Source organism: Nannospalax galili, unplaced genomic scaffold (genome assembly GCF_000622305.1).
Source record: "Nannospalax galili isolate Female #2095 unplaced genomic scaffold, S.galili_v1.0 scaffold11, whole genome shotgun sequence".
In the NCBI taxonomy this organism is placed as follows: domain Eukaryota; kingdom Metazoa; phylum Chordata; class Mammalia; order Rodentia; family Spalacidae; genus Nannospalax; species Nannospalax galili.
This window is the reverse complement of record NW_008330735.1, coordinates 7,115,652-7,140,164: the sequence shown is the minus strand read 5'-3', so window position 1 is coordinate 7,140,164 and position 24,513 is coordinate 7,115,652. Positions and strand designations below refer to the sequence as shown.

Below are 24,513 nucleotides of genomic sequence, written 5' to 3'. Positions count from 1 at the left end.
TATTTATTTATTTATTTATTTATTTATTTATTTATTTATTTATATTTTATGGGGGGATCTTTTTGAGACAGGGTCTCTCTGTAGACCCAGCTGTCCTGGAACTATGCAGACCAGACTAGCCTTGAACTCACAGAGCTCCACCTACCTCTGCCTCACAAGTGCTGGGATTAAAGGCATGCACCACCATGCCCAGCTTTATTTTTTAGTATATGTGTATTTGAGTTCACATATATGTGGGTACACATGTATACATGTGGAGGCCCAAGGTTGACATTAGGGGTCTTCCTCTATGACTCTCTACCTTTATTTTTGAGGCAGGGCCTCTCAGTTAACCCAGAGTTTGCCAGCAGGACTAGTCTAGCACTACCTGGCTTCAGAGATCCTGTCTCTGCCTCCTCAGTGCTGGGATTATAGGCATACTCCACACTCTAGTCCTTATGCCTGTGCCCACTGAGCCATCTCTCTAGCCCTGAAGTGCATTAAAAATTGGCCAGGTAAGGTGGTACATTAAAAATTGGCTGGGTGTGGTGGTAAACTCCTTTAATCCCAGCGCTCCGGAGGCAGAGGCAGGCAAATCTCTTGAGACCCGAGGCCAGCTGGGGCTGCAGGGAGACCCTGTCTCAAAAAGACAAAAGAAATTTTTAATTACAGTTTTATTTATTGTGTATATGTGTATGGGTGTGCTGCAGCCAGAGTACAACTTGTAGGAGTTGGTTTTCTCCTTCCACCATGTGGGTCCTGGGGATTGAAGTTAGAGTGTCAGACTTGGCAGGAAGTGCCTTTAACCAGCTGAGCCATCTCAATAACTGACCAGTCAACATGCATTTCTTAGTGAAGTTTAGAGAAAGGTTAGTAAATTTTTCACAACATAGTGTTCACAAGTCTTTGACAAGTTATTTCCCTCATATATACTGAATATAAAGTATTATGCCAGATACTGTGGGAACTGAACTAGTAAGTTGTAATTGTCAAAGCTCTATTTTAGACTTAAAATGCAATCTAGAAACTATCACATTTTACCTGGCCTCTGTATTCAATTGAAAATAGTATTTATTGGTTGCTTTTTGTATGTTGTACACGATATTAGGTGTTTGATTTTATTAAATATAAAAAAGTTAAATTCACTGTAGTTGGAAGTATTCTGTACTTAGATAAGTCATTGCTACAAGAGACTAAGGATGCTTTGTTTAAATTTTTTTCATTTATATATACATGTACATATGTAATCTATGTATACGTACTGGAAGTATTTTAATAATATAAACTTACGAGGAAGCATTCTGGTATGTGACCTTTGAATAGTACAGGTATTGTTTTTTATTTAGATCCTGTCAGTAACTGGTAACATTTGCTTTGAGCTTTTTTATAAACTGATAGGAAAAGAATTGTGTTATATAGCTTTGTCATAAGTGAAAGACTTGAGTTCTTTAGAAATTTTTCATAACATAGTATCTAGAAAGTGTTTGCCAAATGGATATTTATTTGAACAGCCAAAGATGGTTGTCGCCATTGTGCTTACATGTATTCATGGTGCCCTTTTATTGTTGGTCTTTCACATAAATTGAGTGAAAGCATTTCTGTGGGGGAATTAACCTAATTAAAGAAATATTTTTGAGAACTCAGAAAAGGGGCTAATGTAGGTATTAGAGTTCTTAATTTCCTTTGAAAATGTCCTTTCATAGTATTAACCCAAGTGCTGCAGCACTTAAACAAAAGAAGGCAAAACAAATAGATTTGTGCCCTATTCCTGTCTTCAGGATTGAAATGTCGAGGGATGCACTTCCTGAGAAGGCTTGTCAGTTGGACAGTCGTTATTGGAGAATAACAAATGCTAAAGGGGATGTAGAAGAAGTTCAAGGACCTGGAGTAGTTGGTACGTAATCCAAAATTTAAGTTTATCAGTTGTTTCAAAGGAATTTTAGACTTTGCATCTATAAATATAATTTGTAGAAGTCAATATCCTATCATTATAATCCCTGAAATGTTAGCTTTTCTAAAACTATGGCAAACTCATTCAGGAGTTCAGGAATAGATATCTCTTTCCATGGATCACCTGGGGGTCCTTGATTATTCTTGTGTTCTTTATTTTTCTAAACTTGCTGTTCATTATTCTGGGAGTTAGATGGTATAGGACAGAAAGAAATAAATTTCATATTGGTAATCTTAAAGTTTGGGGATAGATGTTCAAATTAATAGCAGAGGTTAATTCTTCCTTATTATTGGTGTGTGTGGGGGGCTACATGCCATGGTGCGTATGTGGAGGTAAGAGAATAACTTTGTGGAGTCAGTTTCTCTTTCCTCCTATATGTGGGTTCCAGGAATTGAACTCAGGTCATCAGGCTTGCATTCACAGGCAGCAAGCACCTTCATCTATCTTGATGGCCCAAATAGCATAGATGCTTATTGTTTGAATTTAATTTACTTTAGTTCTAGTTACCATTAGCATTAAACTTTTTTGGAGGGGGTGTCTTTTTGAGACAGAGTCTCCCTGTAGTCCCAGCTGGCCTGGAACTTGCTGTGCAGACCAGGCTGGCCTTGAACTCACAGAGATCTACCTGCCTCTGTCTCCCAAGTGCTGGGACTAAAGGCATGCACCACCATGCCCGGCAACATTAAACTTTAAAAAAAAAAAAAAAAAAAAAAGGAGTATTATACATTTCTGAACTGTCATCTTTGAATATGTACTTTAGGAAAACAGAAAATAACATCTAAGGCATGTACTTCTGTATCAGGACTAAGCATATACAGAATTCAGTTTGTGGGGTTTTGTTGTTGTTTTTAGTGGTCCTGGAGATGATGAAGCCTAGGGCTCTGCTTGCTAGGCAGGAGCTCTACACTGAGCTACATCCAGTCATTTGTTCATTTGTTTTTTCCATTTCTTATTTTGAGAGAGGGTCTTCCTAAGTTGTCCAGACAGGCCTGAAACTCTCCATTCTCCTCGTTTTCCCATTTCTGAGACTATAGCCTGTACCACCAACCTGACTAAAGTTTCTTAATCCATTGCCACAAATAGATTCATAATGTATATGTTGCTTTAATGACTTTTTCTTGAACTTTCTTGAGAATCTCTTGCTGAGGAATTTTATTAAAGCTATAATTCTTTTTTGTCATTTGATCCATTGGTATAAATACTCTCCATTGTGACTGACATTTTATCTGGTCTGAATACTTGTAATACAAATTTACAACCATTTCTTTTAGTCTCTTGTTGCTGTTACAGGCAATCAAATTTAACTGTCTCAACTGAGTCACTTTCTGTGTCTTAAAGATTGTGTCAACTTTGAAAAAAAGTATCTTTTAAATTTTGTTTTACTAGATAATACCCCCCCCACACACACACACACATACACCTGCAACATTGAAGAGAGTTTGAGGAATACAGAAAAAAAAAGTCAAGGGCTGGTGAAATGGCTCAGCTGGTGAAGGTACTTCCCACCAAGTCCCTGGAACCCACATGGTTGGAGGAGGGAACCTACTCCCACATGTTGTCCTCTGACCTCCACGTGCATGCACCATTCCCTCCCAAGTAGATAAATGTTAGAAAACTGAAACAAATGTCAAGAGGAATTAAATACTCATGATCTCATTGCTGTTACTATTTTGTTGTATCTTCTTTTAGGTTTTTGTTTTTTCCTAACTGCATATTCACTTTCAAATTACTTATATAGTAGCTTAGAGAACATATTTACTATAAAGAATATATTTTGGTTTATGTTACTGTTTTTTTCTACAGGTGAATTTCCAATCATTAGCCCAGGTCGAATATATGAATACACTAGCTGCACCACATTTTCTACAACATCAGGATATATGGAAGGATATTATACTTTCCATTTTCTGTACTTTAAGGACAAGATTTTTAATGTTGCCATTCCTCGATTCCACATGGCATGTCCAACATTCAGGGTGTCTATAGCACGATTGGTAAGTTAATTTTTCTCCAGTCCTGAATTATGTGGTTTTGTAGAGTTACTCCAAAAACAAAAGAGAAAAAAAAACAAAAACAAAAAAAACCCTTTTTTTAGACAGACAAGTGATTTATAAATGATGTTTCAGAAACCCTGAACATTTTGAGGATCTCAGGGGTTGTATTAATACATAGAGGGAGATGAACAATAAATTTATCTAAGCTCCCTATTCTTTAACCAGAGAAACTCTACTGGTAGCTGTTTTAAGGATTAAAGTTCTTTTCCACTGGTCCTAACAATAGTTCTGTGGCCTAAATGTATATGAGAAAGGACCAAGCAAAACCAGTTAAAATTGACTTTTTTCATTAAGACTTGGGGGAGAAATTTCTTACAGTGTTTTTTGCTAAAATTCCCAATTTAGTAAAACACATATTGTATAGATATTACAGAGAATTTATTGAGTGAGCACATACTTTTAGCAGTCTCTCTGTGATCATTTATCAAGTCAACCAGGTATATTTTAAAAATCTTGTTCTTAGGGTTACTTTGTGACAGGTACAACAGTAACCCTAATCTTAGGGATTGTAAAATGATTAAGCAAAAAGTATGAAGCTCTATGTTCTGTAATAGGAATGAAATGTGACTAGTATATTCAGAATGTACCCAAGCTATAGTAATCGAGTGATTTGAAAAATGCCCTTTGGGTTTGAGGTAAGTCTGGAAAAAATGGATAAACTATTAATTAATCTGACGGAAAGATGACACAGTCTCAGCTCTGGTTTGGAAAGAAAAAGATGATGTGCTTTTAGGCCCCTATACTTGTAGTATGGTGAAAAGGACCTAAAGTTTTAGCTTTCTTCCCAGTGGAATAATGCTAGAAACTGTCTTCTCAGTATAGAGAATTTGACACTTCCTGTATTATATTTAAATTTTCTTTCTTGTGGGAGTTGGGAAGCTTGAGATAGGAACTCATTGTGTAGCCCAGACTGGCCTGAAGCTCACTATCTTCTTGCTGTAGCCTCCCAAATGCTAGGATTACAGGTGTGCATCAACATGCCTACGCCAGGCCAGACTTCTGGCTAGCCCCTTATCTCTATGAGCTTGTTGTGATCTTATCCTTAAATGGTTGATATTCAGCAGTGAAGCTATCTGGGATTGGAGTTTTCTTTGGGGGAGGAATTTTAAAGATAGATTTAATTTCTTTAATAAGTATATTTTCTATTTCTTGTTTCAGTTTTGGTAATTTGTGCCTTTCAAGGAATTTATTCATTTCATCTAAATGTTGAATTTATTGGCCTAAAGTTATTCACAGTATTCCCTTGATATCCTTTTAATGGCTATAAGATCTGTAGTCAGATAGCCTCTTTTATTCTTAATTTTGATACTTTATCTTTTTATCACATTTTCACTTTTATTGATCATTCGAGGGAACAACATTTAGTTTTTGCTGATTTTTATCTGCGTTGCTCTTTTTCTATTTTGTTGATTTCTGCAGCTGCCTTTATTTCTCTCCTACCATGGGTTTAATTTGCTTTTCTTGTAGCTCTTTAAGGTAGAAGTTTAGGTTGTTGATTGTAGACCTTTCCTGTTTTTAAGCACTGTTTTATCTGTATTTCACAAATTTTGTTTTGGTTATGTTATGTTTTTGTTAACATTTAGTTCAAAATACTCTCACATTTCCCTTGTAACTTTGACTTAGGACTTTTCATTGAAATATTTTAGTTTCCAAACATTTGGGAATTTTTCAGTTATCTTTTGTTTATTGATTTCTAATATCGTGGTTAAAGAACTGTATTTCTAATATTTTTAAATGTTTCATGGCTCCAAATTATGTGAAGAATCTATACATTGTAGTAAATGATCTTTGTGTATTTGAAAAGAATGTATATTCTGCCATGTGAGAGAATTTATTCTATAAACAACAGGCCAAGCTGGTTGATTGGTTGGCAGTGTCTTATTGCTCTTTCTAAAATCTTGTTCTATCAACCATTGAAGAGATTTTTGAAATTTCCAATTGATATTATGGCTTTGTCTGTTTCTTGTTTTATTCCTGTCATATTTGCCTGGTGTATTTCGAAGTTTTATAACTGTGTGCACATATGCTTAGGATTGTTACATCTTTTTAAGGAAGTGGTTCTTTGATCATTGTTCAATGTCCCTCTTCATCTCCAATAACATTCTTTGTCCTAAAGTTTAAAGAGCATTGAAGTATGATTTGATTGGCAATGGAGTTGGATCAGCTTGATCTTTTTGATGCTTGTTTCTAATATTTGTTACAGTGGGTGTAAAGTATAGTTTTTACTTAAGGACAGTGGTTCTTAAGTATTTGTCTCGTTACCTCCTTAAAATTCATTGAGGACTCATAAGAACTCTTGTTTTTGTGGGTTATATTGGTATTTAAGTTATTAGAAGTAAAAATCAAGAACATTTATAAGAGTATCACTTCCTTTTAAAGTTATAATAAACCCATTTCATGTTCAATAATCTTTTAACTATGTATTTATTTATTTAGTTTTGTTTTCTGCTTAACTATAAGAAAAAATAGTTGACCTGCCTTACAGAAAATGTTTTCTGTCAAGGATGAGGAGTCATTAAAAGGAATGAGAATTGTAGGTTATTTCTTGGATTTTTTATCATTTATTTTAAAAAATTGAGGGTTTTTTGTTTTGTTTTTTGGGTTTTGGGGGGGTTCTTTTGTTTTGTTTTGGTCTTTTTGAGACAGGATCTCCCTGTAGCCCTAGCTAGCTTGGAACTTGCTATATAAACCAGGCTGGCCTCGAACTCAGGGATCTGCCTGCCTCTGCCTCTCGAGTGCTGGGATTAAAGGCCTATACCACCAAGCCTGACTTTATTTTAAACATGTAAAAAAAAGTTTTTGTTTGGTTTTTGTTTTTGGTCTCCCTGTAGCCCCAGCTGGCCTGGAATTTGACCAGGCTGATCTCAATCTTGCAGAGAGATCCACCTGCTTCTGCCTACTGAGTGCTGGAATTAAAGGCATGTATGGCCATGCCTGGCTATAGACTTGTTTCTAATGGACATTTTTAAAAAAGCAAGGGGGTTATATCTTTTGACCTTTCTTATTTCTGTTAGTATTCTTGATATGGAAGTTGAATCAGTTTTCTTCCTTTGCTCTTTACCAGTCTTATTAATTACTAGACTTAATAATTCCTTTTCCTTTTTATTTGCCTCTGTAAAATATACTTTTGGTTAGTCTAAGGCTGTTTCCTATGTGGGGTGTTTATGGTGCTTGCTTGAGGGCACTTGTTGCTCATTTATGTCCACGATTCTTTGTTCCTCTTCCCATTAGCTGTTTGTATAATACACTTTTATCTGAGTATTTCTCTGTAGCCACATTTGATTCCTTTGGCAGTTTTGTTTTCATTAATATAATAATCATACTACCTGAAGATCATATTTTAGAATTTTCAAAACTTTCCCCATCTCACCTTTTCTACCTCCTACAGAATTTTGAAGTCTTCATTCCTTAGCTAAAAACAAAAAACAAAAAACCCCAAAGATACAAATAGTGAAATATATGTGACGTCGGTGTGTATTTTGTTGTTGTGTTATAATAAACCCTAAATGACACAGTTCTTTCTCTGTTTCATTTGCTCATTCAACAGATATCTGAGTTCTGTAGTAAACAATTGAATCAAAATCCCTGCCTTGGACTTTATGCCACAATTGTTAAAGATAAACTGTAACACTGCCTTTGTGTCAAGTAACACGTGCCATGGAGAAAAATCAGGGGGTAAAAGGAGAATCCTGCTAGCTTGTAAATATAAAGATGTGTCAGGAAAAGCCTTGGGGACATGTGAACTGAGGCATAAAAGGAATGGAGGGAGCCAAGTCCATGTGTAGAAGAATATTCAGCCAAAGAAGCATCTAGTGTGAAGGTCCTGATGCAATTATGCTTTGTTTGAACCAAGGAGGCCTGTGTGACTAAAGTGCAGAGAACAAAGGGGAACAGTAGTTGGAGAAGAAATCAGAGTAGCAAGTCTAGGATACATCAAAGCCTGTCTAAAAAACCAACAAAAACCCACCAAACAGCAAAAAGCCTCAGAGGGACAGTGGGGTAAAAAACCATTGGGGAAGAACTTTTGTTGGTTTTGTTGGTGGCATGTACTAAGTTTCCCTATACTTCTCAGATTACCAGCTGAGATCTGGCTATTCAGATTCTGGCCAATATAGGTACCACTTGTCATTGAGTCATCAGATGTGTAGCCAAGTAAAGCCAAAACTTGATTGGAGACACTTGCTTATGCAAAATGAATTTCCAAGAGATGTTCAGATACTTACTGCATGCTCATCGTTACTGCAGACCTAAGTGTAGAGTCTCTGAGTGAATTTCAATGTAGAGGCTACCTTTTCCCTATAATGTGGGCTGATCTCAGTGATGTACTCTGATGAATCAGCAAAGCTATATTGTGACTGCTGAGGCCTAGTTAGGAAACGGCAATGTGCCGTTGGCCTAGCTCTCTCTCAGAACATGTGCCTTCGGTGCCTTAAGCCACTGTGTGAGAAGTCTGTCTACTATGAAGCAACTGTGCTGGAGAGACTTCACAAGAGCTCTAATTTACAGTGGAAGGAAGTACCCACTTCAGGCTCCTGATGTGTGGATCATCCCAGTCCAGGTACCCATGTGAATGAAGAAGCCCTTGAGGTGATGGTTCCAGGCACCATGCAACTGTGCCATCATGAGAGACTCGAAGCTGGAAGTACTCTGTTTAGTGCTTCCTCTGTACCCAGCCACAGGAACCAGGAGAGATAATAAAGGACTCATTATTTTAAGCAACAAGAAAGTATAATTAAAATGTTCAAAAGTGGATGCTACTGACATTTGAATTAAGATGATATGATTGATAATAGGAACTCAATAAAAATCTTTCAAGCCCTCTTGCTGGCAGTGCATAAAAGTTACTATTGGAGGTCATACCTGATTGATATTTTTACATCCCTTTTCTGTAAACATATAGATAATATGCACATTATGATCAGTAAAACTTTATCTTGGATTGTTAGGAATGATCTTTTACCTCCATATGTGAATTACCAACTACCAGGTGAAGAATAAATACTGTCTTAATGAAATATGCTTACCATTAAAACCATACTGAGCATTACTTAACATGTACAGTATATATATATTCTAGGCTCTGCATCTGCATATATTATGAAATCATACTATTATTCATGTCTGTGAAAACTTGTGTTTGGCATGTCTGGTTATTATAGGCTATGGAAATAGAAGAACCATTAGGTATTCTTCTTATCAAAAGATTGTTTTCTCTTTCAAGGAAATGGGTCCTGATGAATATGAAGAGATGGAAGAGGAGGAAGAGGAAGAGGAGGAAGAAGAAAATGGAGATGACTCAGCAGACATGGATGAATCCGATGAGGAGGAAGAGGAGGAGAGACGGAGGAGGGTCTTTGATGTTCCCATTCGCAGACGCCGGTGCTCACGTCTTTTTTAGTGAGCTGCTGCTGAGGGACGCTCTGGGATTGACTCCATTCTGTTTAGATTTCTCAGTAATGTAAATAATTGTGCCTAGCATATAGCAGGAAATTAGCATGAAACACTGTTCCAGCCCTAGGCTCTACATGATACTTCATAAGGAGTTGGATCATTCTGATTTGCTTTGTGGTTGTGAGGTAAAGGAAAAAATGAGAAGCCTTTTTTTTTTTTTTTTTTTTTCTCTTCCAGGAGTCTATGGAAGAAAAGTTCTCTAGCTGAAGAACAGAAGAGAATTCTTTCTTTAAAAATATTTTCTACTTCAAAGAACAGAAATGGAGAGAATTGTTTTGAATAAGGATTTTTAAATGTAGCAGAAATACCTACACAAGGATAGAAAGAAGCTACGTGACAATGAAAAGACCTCTTTCAGTCATGAAGAAATGAACAAGATTTGTAATTAGTTAATCCACTTAATGATTCTTAATATTTTATACTCACGGGGAACTAAACTAACTTGAATGCAAATAGTTTGCCCTTTCTTAGACAATCTGTCCTTGAGTTTAGTCTTTATCACATAGACCTTGAATTAAAAGTTTTCATCAATACCTTTGATTTAAAGTCTTCAACATAACTTTGAACTTAAGTTAAAGTCCTCATGCTATGACCTTTATCACATTTACAGACTCATTATTTTTAAATGTAGTTTGTAAAAGTATATAGTGTGTTGTTTATTAACAAAGATTCTTCACAATGTCTCATGTAGTCTAAATTTGTAAATACTCTTGTTTATACATTTGTCTAACTTTGTGATAAGTGATCTGAATTTTATGTTAGTGTTAAAGATGTTTTCCTGAAACCTGGGGGGAGGTTTGAGGTTTTTTTTTTTTCCGTCTTTTGTTTGTTTGTTTGTTTTTTTTTCAGTTACATAATTGAGAGTTCGGAATGAATCCTTCAGGTGTCAAACTCACATTTTAAAAACAATTTTTTTTGTTTCAATCCTGTATTTTGTCTACCTGTTTCCCATAAACTAATATTAAGCCTTTGCTCTTCAGCTAGAAGATAGGATTGGTCTTTGTTTTGCAGCCAGAGTATAGCAATCGTCTTCTGGCTTTGTGTTCTCTTTTGTCCCCTATCCATTTTCCTCAAAAACGGTTCTTTGGTAGACTAGGAAGAGAGAGCCATATGTCAAGGCTAAGTGCCTACTGTTTGGGACCATGAAAGCAAACTTACTTTTCATACAGACACATCAGAATATTCAGAAATGGTCAATTATTGTCCCATTTTTTTTCACGTCACAGTACAATCACATACTACATGATGTTGTAACAACAGTTCACATATACAGCAGAGGCCAGCAGCAATCTCATATCTTGTGTATACCACATCTGTTGAATGTATCATTTTCTCTTGTGCTTGCTTAAATTTCATGTTTTGTTCATCATCAACACAAAGCACACACACAAGATCCACTGCTAATGTTGACAGTAAGTTATCAAGTGATTGACCTGGAAGTGAAATTAAAAGTGACTAAGGACTATGAAATGGGAGGGTTCGCTGATGGCTATTGATCACCAGCCATTCCACCGTAGCTATGCCCTCAAAAAACAAGAACAAAGTGACAGAAGCTGCTAGAGGATCTGCTTCAGTGGAGGCAACAAGAAGCGAAAATGCAAGAAAGGTTTGTATCAGATATGGAGAACCTTCTGATGACCTGACTTGAAGACACAAGTGCATCTTAGCACCATGACAATTACCACAAAAGCAGAATTTGTTTACAGCATTGAAAAAAAAAAAGATGACCTCACTAGGATGTTGGAGTTACTGCTAAATCTGGATGGTTTAAAATGATTCAAGAATTGTTATTTATTACAAAATGTGGAAGTGCCTGGTAAGTCTGCAAATGCAGACGTGAAGGTAGCTGAGTAGCTGACTAACTTTTAAAAACTAGATAAGCTGACTGTAGAGGGCAATTGTCAAAGCAAAACTCTTAATTCCATCTAGGTTTGTATAAAGTACACTATGATGTTTGCACAGTGATGAAATCATCAAGCAGTACAATCACCTGATGACTCATTTCTCAGAATGTATCCCCATTGTTAAGTGATACATGACTGTTATCAAGACATCCATATTCTGGTCAGTCTACTTTTTAAAACAGTCAACTATTACCAGGCATGGTGGTGCATGCCTTCAATCCAAGCACTTGGGAGGCAGAGGTAGATGGATCTCTCTGGGATCAAGGTCAGCCTGATCTACACAGTGAGTTCCAGGCCAGGTGGAACTATAGAGAGACCCTGTCTCAAAAAAGTTGTCTTTCATTTGGGCTGCTATAACAAAATACCTCTGATTGTAATTTACAATAGAATTATTAGCCGCCAGGTGTGGTGGCTCACACCACTGGAGAGTCTGAAACTAGCCTGGGCCACAGTGAGAACATATTTCAAAACAAAACCAAGGGCAGATGTGGTAGCATCCTTTAATACCAGGAGACAGAGGCAGATGGATCTCTGAGTTCAAGGCTAGCCAGGGCTACTAGGGAGACCCTGTCTAAATAAAAAACCCTCACAACTCTGCAAACTAAGACGTCGCTGAGGCCTTTTTAAGGGCACTAATCTTATGAGGGCAGAGTCCTCATAACTGAATTATTAACCAAAGGTCCTATATCTTAATATCATTGCTTTGGGGGTTAAGTTTAAACAATGCGTGGGAGGAGAGCACAGATATGAACCTTGCAGACTCTAGCATCAACCCACTTAAAATAGAACTTTCCAAATAAAGCATTAATTAAAAATCAGTTACCATTATCAATTAAAGCGGGACCCCGGATCTCTTGCCTTTTTTTGCAACCCTTTTCTACACAATCCATTCCTAGAGTATTCATGATGCCCAAATCAACCCTTGAAACCCTGCCTACTTTCTGTTCCTCACAATACTTAAGATTGCTTAGCCTCTCAGAATTTGCATGCTCTAGGACTGAAGAGGCGGCTCTGTGGTTAAGTGTTGGCTGTTCTTGCAGAGGACCAGGTTTGAGTCCCAGCACCCCCATGGCAGCTAACGACCACCCCTAACTCCAGTTTCAGGGGCTCTGATACCATCTTCTGACTTTGGGCATTGCATGACCCAAGGTGCACCTACCTACATGCAGGCAATACACTCATACACGTAAAATAAAATTAAATTTTTTTTTGCATTCTGGGCATATTTCAAACTTCACTGTATTTTTTTAAATTTTATTTTGAAATGATTTTTTGTTTGTACAAGTACTTTGATTGCCAGTATGTTTACTAGTATGTGTGTAGTGCCCACAAAGGCTGGAAGAGGGCAACAAAGCTGTCATGTTGGTGCTGGGAATCGAACCTGGGTCCTCTGGAAGAACAGCAAGTGCCCTTAACCCCTGAGTCACTTCTCCAGCACCCCCCTTTAAAAAATTTATGTGTATGAGTGTATTGTCTACATGTAAGTGCATCTGTGTTGTGCAACTCCCACAGAGGTCAAAGAGGACATTGGATTCCCCTGGAAGTGGTGTTAAAGACAGTTAACTGTCCTGTGGGTGCTGGGAACCAAACCCAGGTCCTCTGCAAGAGCAGCCAGTGCTCTTAACCATTGAGCCATCCAGCCCAGCATTACTTTCCTTGGGAAGATAATTTCTGGGGAAGAGGACAGTAACAGACCACAGAAACAATTCCAAGTCTAGCTTGAGCCAACGTATATTAGGGGTTACTTACAGGACCCTGGGTAACCCGCGGCTGCAACACTAAAAAACACACAGAATGGAGCAGTAACCCGGTCCAACCCGAGGAACAACCAATTATTAGGAAGTAGAGGAACAGCATCCAAATGTGAATGGTCAGTAGAGTGGGAGCAAAAATAACTGGCAGTTTAGAATGCAAGATCATTCCAAGGGGAATAGATAATAGGATGACAGGCACGTCTTAAATATAGCAAAGCAACCCTTCTGATTTCAAGTCCCATTTGTATAAAGGAAAACCAGGAGAGAGAGGAGGGAGAGGGGGAGGGGAAGAGGGAGGGGAGAGAGGAGAGAGAGAGGAGAGAGAGGAGAGAGAGAGGAGGGAGAGAGAGAGAGGAGGAAGAGGGGGGAGGAAGGCAGGAACGTAAAACAGGATTAGGATTGATCGTTTGATGAAAATGTGACCAGAGACTTACAGGGACCTAATTTACATGAGAGAGAGAGAGAGAGAGAGAGAGAGAGAGAGAGAGAGAGAGAGACGGGATTTGGGTGGTGTCCAACCGAAGGGAGGAGCCCGCGGGAGCGAACTGTTTAAAAGGAGGTAAAACAGCAGGCGGAGCGCACTGACTGCCGGAGGCTGGAACCTGACCGAGCCGGCAGCAGGTAAGGCTGCAGAGCCTGGGCGTTGGGGTGGTGGACTGTGGGGCGCGCATGCGTTATGGGACTGGGGTGGGGGTGTCTACGAGGATTCACTGCTCTGGTGCGCCCCAGCTTTTCTCTCCCAAGCTTGGAGCTCCGGGGATATACTTTGTTTACCCCCAAGCAGGGCAGCTCCGGGCTTTCCCGAATCCTGGCACTCGGCTTTCTACGCAAGGTCCAGGCTCTCTGCATTCCCTCTGCACCTGACTCTTCTCGGGAGCCCTGCTACTCCGAGAAGGCAATTGCACCAGAGCAAGGTTTAACCCCAGCCTCCTGCAGGTCGCTGCCTTCTGTCTCTTCCCAGGGCTAAATTTGGAACTGCTCTCTCACGAATATTTTTGTTTCCTTGGCGGCGCCATCCTTCAGTCTGAGGGCGGGATGCACCAATATGGCTTTCAGTCTTGGGGAAGGTAATTCCATCCCCTTGGCCGGCTCTGAATTTCCTATAAAATGAGAATGTTAAGATTTTATTCAGTTAGTTAGAGACAGGGCCCCTCTCACTGTGTAGCCCTGGCTGACCTGGAACTAGCTATGTAGCTGGGGGCTTAACCTCTAATTCACAGAGTGCGTCTGTCTCCCAAATGCTGGAATTAAAGGTGTGCTGCCACTATGCCTTGCCCGGCTTATTTATTTATTTATTTATTTATTGGGTTTTTTGTTTTTTGTTTTTTATTTGAGACAGGGTCTTCTTGTAGCCCCAGCTGGTATGGAACCCCCTATGTAGACCAGGCTGGCCTGGAACTCTCAGAGATCTGCCTGTTTCTGCTTATTTATTTATTTATTTAGTGATGTGCTTAGCCTTAAAGTTTATCAGCCCCAAGATCCCTGGAGTAGTAACTGCACCCAGGGGCACCCATGAATCCTGGTCTGATGTTAAAATCCCTTAATCTGGCTGACGGTATGGCTCAGTGGTAGAGTGCTGTGTAACGCCCTAGGTTCCATCCACAGCCCTGCAAAATAAATGAGAAAGGAAGGGAGGGAGAAAGGATCTATTTTGTAGTGGTTTCCTCGGCCGCATTTATTTTGGAAGCTGGATTTACAATAAGTCTATTTATGGTCCAGAGCTCAGATTTATGTTTAATTTCTGTCCCAGCATTTTCTAGTCATGAAGTTACTATATTAAGGTTTGGGGGGTTTCTCTTTGTTTTTGTTTGGATTCAGGGTTTGGCTTTATTGACCAAGTAGGTCTATAATGATTGGGTTCATGTAATCTTCCCACCTCAACCACCCAGGTAGCTGGAATTTTAGGCACATGGCACCATACGTGGCTAATATTGGTTTTTTTATTGCTGCAAAACAAAAAACTTACCAGCTTAAGACACCACAAATTACGTTGTAGTTCTTTCATCTGTCTGGTGTCTGACAAGGTTCCACACTGGGCTAAAGTCAAGATGGAAGGCTCCATTCCTTTTTGGAAGCCACGCAGGGAGAAGGGTTCCATGTCCTTGCTCAGCTCGTTCTGGTATTGGCAGAGTGCAGCCTTTGTAACTGGAGAACCAAGGTCGGATTTCCTTGAGAGGTATTAGTTAAGGATCAGTCTTAGCTTCCAGAGGCTCCTTGTATGCCTTGGCCCATGGAACCCTTTCTGGCCTCAAAGTTAGCCATATTGAGGCAAGTTTGTCTTACTCTTCACATCTCCTGCCTTTTTTTCTGTTGTCACTTCTCTCTGACAGATTCTGCCCCCCACCCCTACCCTCAAGTACCCTGTGATTACACCAGGCCAGCTGAATCACCCACAATAAATCTCCATAACCATAACGTTCTGAAGTCACTGACTGCCAGATGCTGCCTGTATTCGCAGGTTCTTGGAATTAGGGTCTGGATGTCTTTATGAGAGACAGTATTCTGCCTACCACAGTTGCTGCTTTGTAAACCAGTTCTCTACTCTTATTCTTAAATTTCAAGAAGAGTACATTTTTTGTGGGTTACTATGTTATTATGGCCTAATACTAGCAATAGGCTCATAATATTTGCTCAATAAATAGAAGTTAACAAGCAATCAAGGACTTGCCTCACGGTTAGTATTTGGTAACACATTGCACCAAGTGATGTAGTCATATGGGCCCTGAAGAACAGAAGAAACTCCTAATTATTTAATGAATACCAACAGGTCATTTTACAGCCCTGCTGGGAGAGTCACTTTCAACCCCTGTGCCAGGTCAGTGTAAACCCAGCAGCTCTCAGCGTGGTCCCTAGGATCATCTGCAGTACTTGGGAACCAGCTAGCAATACATACTCTTGTTCTCTATACTAGACCTACTGCATCTAAGCTCTAGAGTGGAGTCCAGTGATCTACTCAACATCCACCACATGATCTGGATGCTTGATGAAATTGAGAACCAGTGTTCAAATCCTTTTTTTCTGTAGGCCAGTGCACCACACACCTGCTTACAGTGGGCTTATAAATTACTGCTGGAGGGAGGTAGGCATGGAGACCAATCTACTTCACAACAGTAAATAAAGTCACAGAAAATTCCTTAAGCACTCCATCATTAAATAATTGCTTTTTGCCTATTTTTTTTTTTTTCATATAAGTAAACATGGTTGGTTTTTAACTGGTATTTAGAAGACTGGGTGTTTTTGTTGTTATTGTTTATTTTTTGATGAACTGCAATATTTAGACTCACACTTCATTTTCTACCCAAATAGCCAAAGCGTGTGCTACCCAAACATTTTCAGCAATTTGATAAGGGATGCTTGTTGGATCTTTGTAGTTTCCCTTGACATCTTGTGAATGGCAACAAGTAGCTATCAGTATTAGATTTATTGTAGAAAGATTTTTTTACTACAACAGTCTTGTTTTTGCCTCTTCAAAAATTTTTAAATTACATTTGTTTATTTGTGGGTATGTACATACCACAGCACCTATATGGAGGCCAGAGGACAACTTGGCAGGAGTTAGTTCTTTCCTTTCACCATATGGACTCCAGGGATTGAACTCAGGTCCTCAGGGGCTTGGCAACAAGCACCCCTTTACCTGCTGAGCCATCCTGTTGGTAAGATGGCCTGTTTTTATCTCTTAACTGTCTTATAAAGGAATCTTTCTCACAGCATCTCTGCTCTGTGACCTCCATTGTCTAAACAATGGATGGGGAACATTTTGCCTTCCTTAGAGGAACGCTTTCTGATGTGCTGTCACTTTGCATAGTACTCCACATATGGCAAGGCAGGTAGGGATTGGCATTATTTAGGAAATCCAAAATGCAGAGTTGAGACTGTGGCTCAGTTGGCAGAATGCTTGCTTAGAAAATTCAGATGCATCCCTCATTAATCCTAATCCTGTTTTAGGAAAATATGTAGAATAACCTCTCTTCCTCTGCAGCCCTTGTAGTTATTGAAAAATAATTGTCTCAGATACACTTTTTCATACAGAACATCCCTGGTTCTTCAACATTTCTCCCGGCTTCAACAGCTGTTTTTCTGTCCTGATACATTGGAAGAAATTGAGAAACATGGCATCTTGACTAAAAATGTTATTTCAGGTCAGGTCTTCTAGAAATAAGTTTGGGGTTACAAAGAAAGATAGTGCCAACTCGAATTAAAGTTGCTGGATGAGGCAAAACTTTACTTATGATCAGAAGGTAAAGCAGGGAAGCATGCACACTGAGCAGGAAATTTGGTTGGTTTTAGTCTAACCCGAAGTGCAGTGTCTTTTCCTGGTTGGGATTTAACCTCACTGTTGGGTCAGAGGTTCAGGAATGATTGGAGACCCAGTAAAATACGAAATTTAGAAAATTTTTATTGAAAAGCATTCCAATTCTTGAACGACCAGTCAGGCACAGACCCCAGGAGCCAAAGAATGGAGTCCAGCCATTTTTATTGGGTACTCTTGGAAAAAGCCCATGCAAACTGGGCAACCTTTGAGTTGATTGGATAACTCTGAATTCCTTGTATGGGGGCAAATTTCATTGGTTATACTCATGGTCAGCTGCCTGGAATGTCTCAATTTTTCCTTTTACGGTAGGGTGCCCCTATCGGCCTCTGGATGCCCTTTTATGGTCAGGAATTTTGGTTGGTTTCTGTTAGACTCAGATAAGCAAGGCATGTCCAGGCTTGCCTAATCTTAGCCTGCAGTATGGGGCAAAGGAGACTTACAGTTTCTAGGAACAGAGACTTAAGACTGATAAGGTGGAGGCTGCTAAGAAATGGAGCTACTGTGACCTGGATCCTTCATTTCCCCCTTGAGTTGTAACATGGGTTAAATCTTTAAACTATAGCAAGCAAGCAATTATACAAAAGCTAGATGTTTTGCAGTTTCCTGGGCCACTGGGCTGTACTGAGTACAGAGCCGGGTCCCTATGAACCTGAGGAGGGCATTTATCAGGCATGTCCCACATGTAAGGGCAATCAAGAGTATTATCAGGGGCCCCACCAGTGCTGTAGTAAGTGTAGTTCATGATGGGGACCATGTGAATAAGGACTCATACCAGTTTTGTTGCTGGAGCCTAGCATCCTCCCATTCTTTTAGGCATCTGCGGACCTCGGCTAGAGACTGTCTGATTACACCTGAGTGGTTAACATAAAAGCAACATCCTTCACACAAAGCAGCACATAACCCCCCTTTTTCTAGTAGGAGGAGACCTAGACCCCTCCTGTTTTGCAAGGCAACTTCAGCTAATAAGGATACAGACTCCTCTAAATGTTTAATTAAGCTTTCCAAGCTACGGAGCTCTGTATCTATTGCTGTTCGGAGGGCTTGATAATTACGGTCCTATAAAATAAGAGCCAAGGCACTTCAGCAGAGACTCCTACTCTTAAAAGGGTGGAGAGAACTATATAACTCCTGTGGCTATTTCTCTGCGTGGCCGGGCCCATCTGGTGACCTAAGCCTCTAATTCTAGATCTGACCTTTAAGAAAAGGTGGGGGACTAGCTGTACTACCACACAGAAGTCCCCCGTTTGCTCAAGTACCGAGGAGTGAAGACAGGTGGCAATCCCTGAAGTACAAGCCCACGAGGTGTTAGTGGGGGGAACAATGTATGGGTGGGAAATATTTAGAATGAGGCTAGAATTAGAGTTACAGAGATGTTGGTGGGGGGGATCTCTCCCCCTTTAGAAGTAACACATAAGCCCTGTCCATAGACTAGGGTGAGGGCCTGTCCTACAATGAGTCACATCAGGGATGAAGGAGTAAGTGCCCAGAACAGCTATACCATCGTAGTAAGGGGGCCTGGGGTCTAGGCAGAACCAGCAACTCTGGGTTAGTTTAGAGTCAGTGAGATTTAAAATGGTAAAAAAAAAGCATCTAGAATGGTCAGGGGTCCCTGTCGCCTAATTGGCGGGGGGCAGGGGGTAGTAGGAGCCTTGGAAGGAGGAGCCTGGGTAGTAGGAGTATTGCTAGGGGCCTGTGGTAGGATGTTTAAAGAATCTTTATGGGACAGGGGGCCAATTGGGGTCCCTGTGTCGGGTCCAACGTGTAATCGGATGGAAGACGGGGTTCCAGGATCCTGTTGGTTGACGTGTAATCTCATTCCCCACGTCATCCCATTTAACCATAGTGTCTGTCGAATGACCTCTCTCCCCAGGGGAGTAAATTTTACAATTATAGGATTGCATCTAGAACTTAAGCATGGCCCCTTCATCAAATGTCTGGTATCAGCAAATCCGATTCCCGGGACTTGGGATAGCCCCGGGGGGCTTATGAGTCTGGGGGAATCAGACCCTAGGGCCCTACTTACTTGGATTAAGTCATCTTTAACTGGTGGGTTCCAATTAATACTACCCATGGAAACACAATCCCAAGAGGTGCAGAAATAGTCAGCAGCCCCGCCCCATTCCCCCGTTTGTCCTTAGCATTGTTTCCCAGGCATACATAAATCGCTGTTTACGGAGAGTGCTGTGGGGCATGGGGTGATCACATCCATATGTGGCCATATCCCAGTCCTGTCCAAGGAGATCACATAGGTCAAAGTGAAGATCTGGATACCAGGTCCCGATCAGTGCCAGGCTAGATTTAGAGGTCACCGCCTTCCCGGTAGCAGTACTGCTGAGGGTCCATGTTGCCAGTGGCCAAGACGGACAGTACCTGAAAGGGGGAGTGAGGATTGAAAGAAAAAACAAGAGACAGAAAAGATACTTGGGAGGACTGTCAGTAGAGACTGCAGTCCCGGTTTATTTTAGCTCCACCTTTTTATACAGAATATCAGAGATCTTAACTCAATTAATTTCAACAGCTGTTTTTCCCACCTGTATCTGAGGGTCAAGGAGTGGTCAAATACTTGTTTTGAGCTCCACCATATAAACACATTCCTCCTGACTTGGCAGATTAGGTACTGGTATGCAAAACACAAACTCAGTAAACAAGCCTGCCACAGCTCAATGTACATAATGGATTAATAGCTCCCAATGGGACCCCTGTGAATGACCAAAGGAGGGGAGAACAAGGGAGACAACGAGAACTAGTTTCCATGTACAGCGGTAAGTCTTATTTTGAATGGATTGTCTGGTAGGCTGGTGATTTTCCATCTCGTCAGGATCGTAGTGTCCGTCTAGCACTGGTTTTAGATGACTATGATGAACCCAGGTCTTGATACCATCTAACTTCACCGCTGTCGGTGTAGTCAGGATCACGGTATGGGGTCCTTTCCACTGGGGGCCAAGGGTCTCCTTGTGATGTCATTTGACCCAGATGGTGTAGTCAGGATCACGGTATGGGGTCCTTTCCACTGGGGGCCAAGGGTCTCCTTGTGATGTCATTTGACCCAGACGGTGTAGTCAGGATCACGGTATGGGGTCCTTTCCACTGGGGGCCAAGGGTCTCCTTGTGATGTCATTTGACCCAGACAAGGTCCCTGGGCTTAAACTGATGGGGCCAGATTGGGGGTAGCTTGTATACGTGTCTCAACAAGGGGAAGATTTTATCCTGGGCTGTCTGCAGTGCCTGGATAGACTTAAGAAATTGAAATTCAGACATTTCATTTATGACATCAGAGGGTAACTTAGGGAGTAATGGGGGGGGGTCTTCCATACATGATTTCATAAGGGGTTAAACCATATGTGTAAGGTGTATTCCTAACCCGGTATAAGGCAAAAGGAAGGAGGCCCACCCAGTCCTCGCCAGTTTCCAAGGTTAATTTAGTCAGGGTCTCCTTAAGGGTCCGATTCATTCTTTCTACCTGACCTGAACTCTGGGGATGATAAGAACAATGCAGTTTCCAATTTGTCCCCAATTCTTTTAACAGTCCCTGTGTTACCTTAGAGACAAATGCAGGTCCATTGTCTGATCCTATGACTGAGGGTAGGCCATATCTTGGGATTAGTTCATCTAAAATCTTTTTGATCACCACTGATGCTGTTTCCCCTTTTGTGGGGAAAGCTTCTACCCAACCTGAGAAAGTATCTACAAACACTAAGAGATAGGGATAACCATACATGCCTGGTTTTACTTCAGTGAAATCCACCTCCCAATGGGCTCCAGGCAAAGTTCCTCTTTATCTTTTTTCCAAGGGACCATTTGCCCTTCGGGGATTAGTGGCCTGGCAGGAAATGCACTTGGCCAAGCAACCTTCTATCAAGGGTTGTAAATTGAAAATCTTATATGGGGTTAAAAGTTCCTTTAGTTTCCTCCATCCCAGATGGGTCCCGTAATGGAGTCCTTGAATCAGGGTCGTGGCCAATTCCTGGGGTAGAATTATCTGGCTGTCTGAGGTGTACTGCCATCCTTCTCTGGTCCTTGTATGAGGCAAGGAGGCAAAATTGTCATCATCTTCCTTTGAATAAGTTAGTTGGTCCGGCTACGTGGGAAGTGGCAGAGTTACCATCAAGCTTACAGTTTGTAAGTCTGCCTCCTTGGCAGCCTGGTCTGCCCTCCTATTTCCTTGAGCCTTGGGAGAGTCCCCCTTCTGGTGTCCAGGACAGTGGATGACAGCAAACTTTCAAGGCAACCAGAGAGCAGAGAGCAGGGACAGGATTTCTTGTATTTTTAATAGTCTTTCCCTCTGCTGTAAGTAGGCCCCTTTCTTTATAAATGGCCCCATGGACACGAGCTGTGGCAAAGGCATAGCAGCTATCTGTATAGATGTTAACAGTTTTGTCCTTTCCCAATTCTAAGGCCTTGGTTAAGGCAATTAGTTCACTTTCTGGACTGAAGTCCCAGGTGGTAGGGCAGTAGCCCATATGGTCTCAGTCAGGGTGACTACTGCTGCCCCCGCACACCTGGTTCCTTCCCAGATGAAGGTACTGCCATCAGTGTAGAAGGTGTCATCCGGGTCCTTCCATGGCATGTCAGTCAAGTCCCATCTGATTCCATGAATTTGATGCAGGATTTCAATTCAATCATGCATGACCTCTGTGTCCAGTTCTGGCAGTAGGGTAGCTGAGTTATGTGCAGGGTAGGAACCTTATGTGGGGTGGGTTGAGGAGCAAGGCCTGGTAATGAGTCACTCTGGAATTACTCATCCACTGGTCTGGTGGGTTCTTGAGGACTCCCTCGATAGAATGAGGAGTAGTAATGGTCAAGGGCTGCCCCAAAATCAGTTTGTAGGCATCCATAACCATCAGTGCTGTGGCAGCAATGATGCGAAGGCAGATGGGCCATCCGGCCACCATCGAGTCTAGTCTTTTGGACAGATAGGCCACTGGCCATTTCCAGGGCCCCAACTGTTGGGTCAGGACTCCCTTTGCTACTCCCAGCCTCTCATCAACAAACAGCTGGTAAGGCTTGTTAATATCAGGGAGGGCCAATGCCAGGGCCTTCAGGAGAGCCTCTTTGATGGTTTGGAAGGCTATGTCCTGTTGCTTAGTCCACTGGAAGGAGTTCTCCTCTCTCTAGTGGCCTCATATAAGGGTCTGGTTATTTTTGTGAACCCAGGAATCCAAAGTCTACAAAAAACAGCCAATCCCAAGAATTCCTGAAGTTGTCTCTGGGTCTTTGGGGTAGGAATGCCCAAGATGGTCTGTTTTCTGGCCTGGGAGAGCCAGCATTGGCCATCCTTTAAGACATATTCCAAGTATGTTACCTGCTTCATACACAGTTGGGCCTTCTTAGCAGATACCTTGTATCTAAGCTGGTCTAGTGTCTGCAACAGGTCCTTGGTTGCCTCTTCACAAGTAATTTTATCTGAAGCCACTATCAGGAGATCATCTACGTATTGGAGGAGGCTTATAGTGGGGTGGGAGGCCTGATACTCACGGAGGTCCTGATGGAGTGCCTCATTGAAGATAGTAGAATTTTTAAACCCTTGGGGCAGCCTGGTCCAGGTGAGCTGGCTGCTGAGCCCTTGGTCTGGGTCATACCATTCGAAGGCAAAGAGCAGTTGGCTGCTGGTTGCAAGTGTCAGGCTGAAAAAAGCATCTTTCAAGTCTAATACTGTATGCATCTTAAGGTCTGGTCTCAACTAACTCAAGAGGGTGTAAGGGTTGGGCACCATAGGGTGGATGTCCTTTGCCCTCTGGTTGACTTCCCTTAAGTCCTGGACCAGTCACTAGTCATCGGTCCCTGGCTTTTTGACTGGCAATAGAGGGGTATTCCATGGGGACTGGCAGGGTATCAGAATTCCTACTCTAGGAGCCAGTTAATGTGCTTTGTTATCCCTGTTTTTGCCTCTGGGGTCATAAGATACTGCTTTATCCTGACTGGCTGCGCTCCAGCCTTCAGGGACACGACCACAGGAGGTCTCTGTTTTGCCAGCCCAGGCGGGTTGGTTTCTGCCCATACGCCAGGTATAATTGGAGGCTAATTAGGAGAGGAGGTGGCTCAGAAACCAGTGGGGGGAAATAGTCTGTATTCTTCTAAGTTTAAGCACAGAACATGACATTCCGATTGTGGAATAACTGTTATCTCATCCCCCATGAAATGAATCTGGGCCTTCATTTTAGTTAGGAGGTCTCGGCCTAGCAGAGGGTAGGGGCACTCAGGGACTACCATAAAGGAGTGAGTGATCTTCTTATTCCCCAAGTCTACTGTTTGTTTTGTGGTCCAGTGGTGTTGAGCTATCCCAGTAGCCCCCTGGATCCAGGTGAATTTGTTGGTCAGCTTCCCCATAGGCTTCTTTAGAACTGAATATTGTGCCCCTGTATTGACCAGGAAGTCAATTGGTCATCCCTCCACCTGTAGAGTTACCCAGGACTTGTGGTGGAGGGTCCTTGAGCCCCATCCCCCTCAGTCCTCTATCAGCTCCAGGACCTTGGGCCGTTTTCCCTGCCTCTTGAGGGGACATTCCAATGCCCCCAACTCCCTGCAATAAGCACATTGATCTTTTTTAAGAGGAGCTCTTTCCCTACTTCCCCAGTGTGGGGGTGGCTTCCAGTCATCTGGGCCTTGAACCTTGGGTGTGGAGGCTTTTCCCTTTCAGTAAGGAGAATTTTTGTGAGCCCCTTCGTTTGTCATTCCTCCAGGGTCTCTCTATTGTTATACACCTTATTAGCCACTGCTACCAATTCTGTTAGATTTTTACCTTCAAATCCTTCAAGGCATTGGAGCTTTCTCTTGATGCCAGGAGTTGCCTGGTTTACAAAGGCCGTATTAATTGCCATTTGGTTTGCTGGTGTTTCTGGGTTCAAGGGGGTGTAGGTCCTATAGGCCTCTAGGAGATATTCTAGGTAAGCTTCTGGTGGTTCTGTTTTTTCCTGTATTACCTGACTGACCTTAGATAAATTTGTGGGGCGCCTCGTCACAGCCCGGAGACCCTCCATTAGAACCTGATGATAGACCTTCAGGTGCTCCCTACCTTCAGCCGTGTTGTAGTCCCATCCTCTCGTAGGCCAGGTAAGGGAAAGGAAGCAGCTATCTGGTCCTCATTGTCAGTGGGTCGCCCGTCATCTCC

General features: G+C 41.6%; 2 protein-coding genes across 2 annotated transcripts in view; both read left to right on the top strand.

The window, feature by feature from the left end:
* Fbxo3 (F-box protein 3) overlaps positions 1–11,492 on the top strand; it is a 39,124-nt gene extending 27,632 nt beyond the window's left edge. Inside the window, exons 9-11 of the mRNA XM_008851679.3 lie at positions 1,758–1,873; positions 3,734–3,924; positions 9,206–11,492. Coding sequence (XP_008849901.1) covers positions 1,758–1,873; positions 3,734–3,924; positions 9,206–9,382 — 484 coding nt within the window. The 3' untranslated portion in view covers positions 9,383–11,492. The remainder of the gene's footprint in view (positions 1–1,757; positions 1,874–3,733; positions 3,925–9,205) is intronic.
* Positions 11,493–13,555: 2,063 nt separating this feature from the next.
* Positions 13,556–24,513, top strand: part of Cd59 (CD59 molecule (CD59 blood group)) — a 31,094-nt gene continuing 20,136 nt past the window's right edge. Inside the window, exon 1 of the mRNA XM_008851629.3 lies at positions 13,556–13,714. The gene's annotated coding sequence lies outside the window, so the exon portion shown is untranslated. The remainder of the gene's footprint in view (positions 13,715–24,513) is intronic.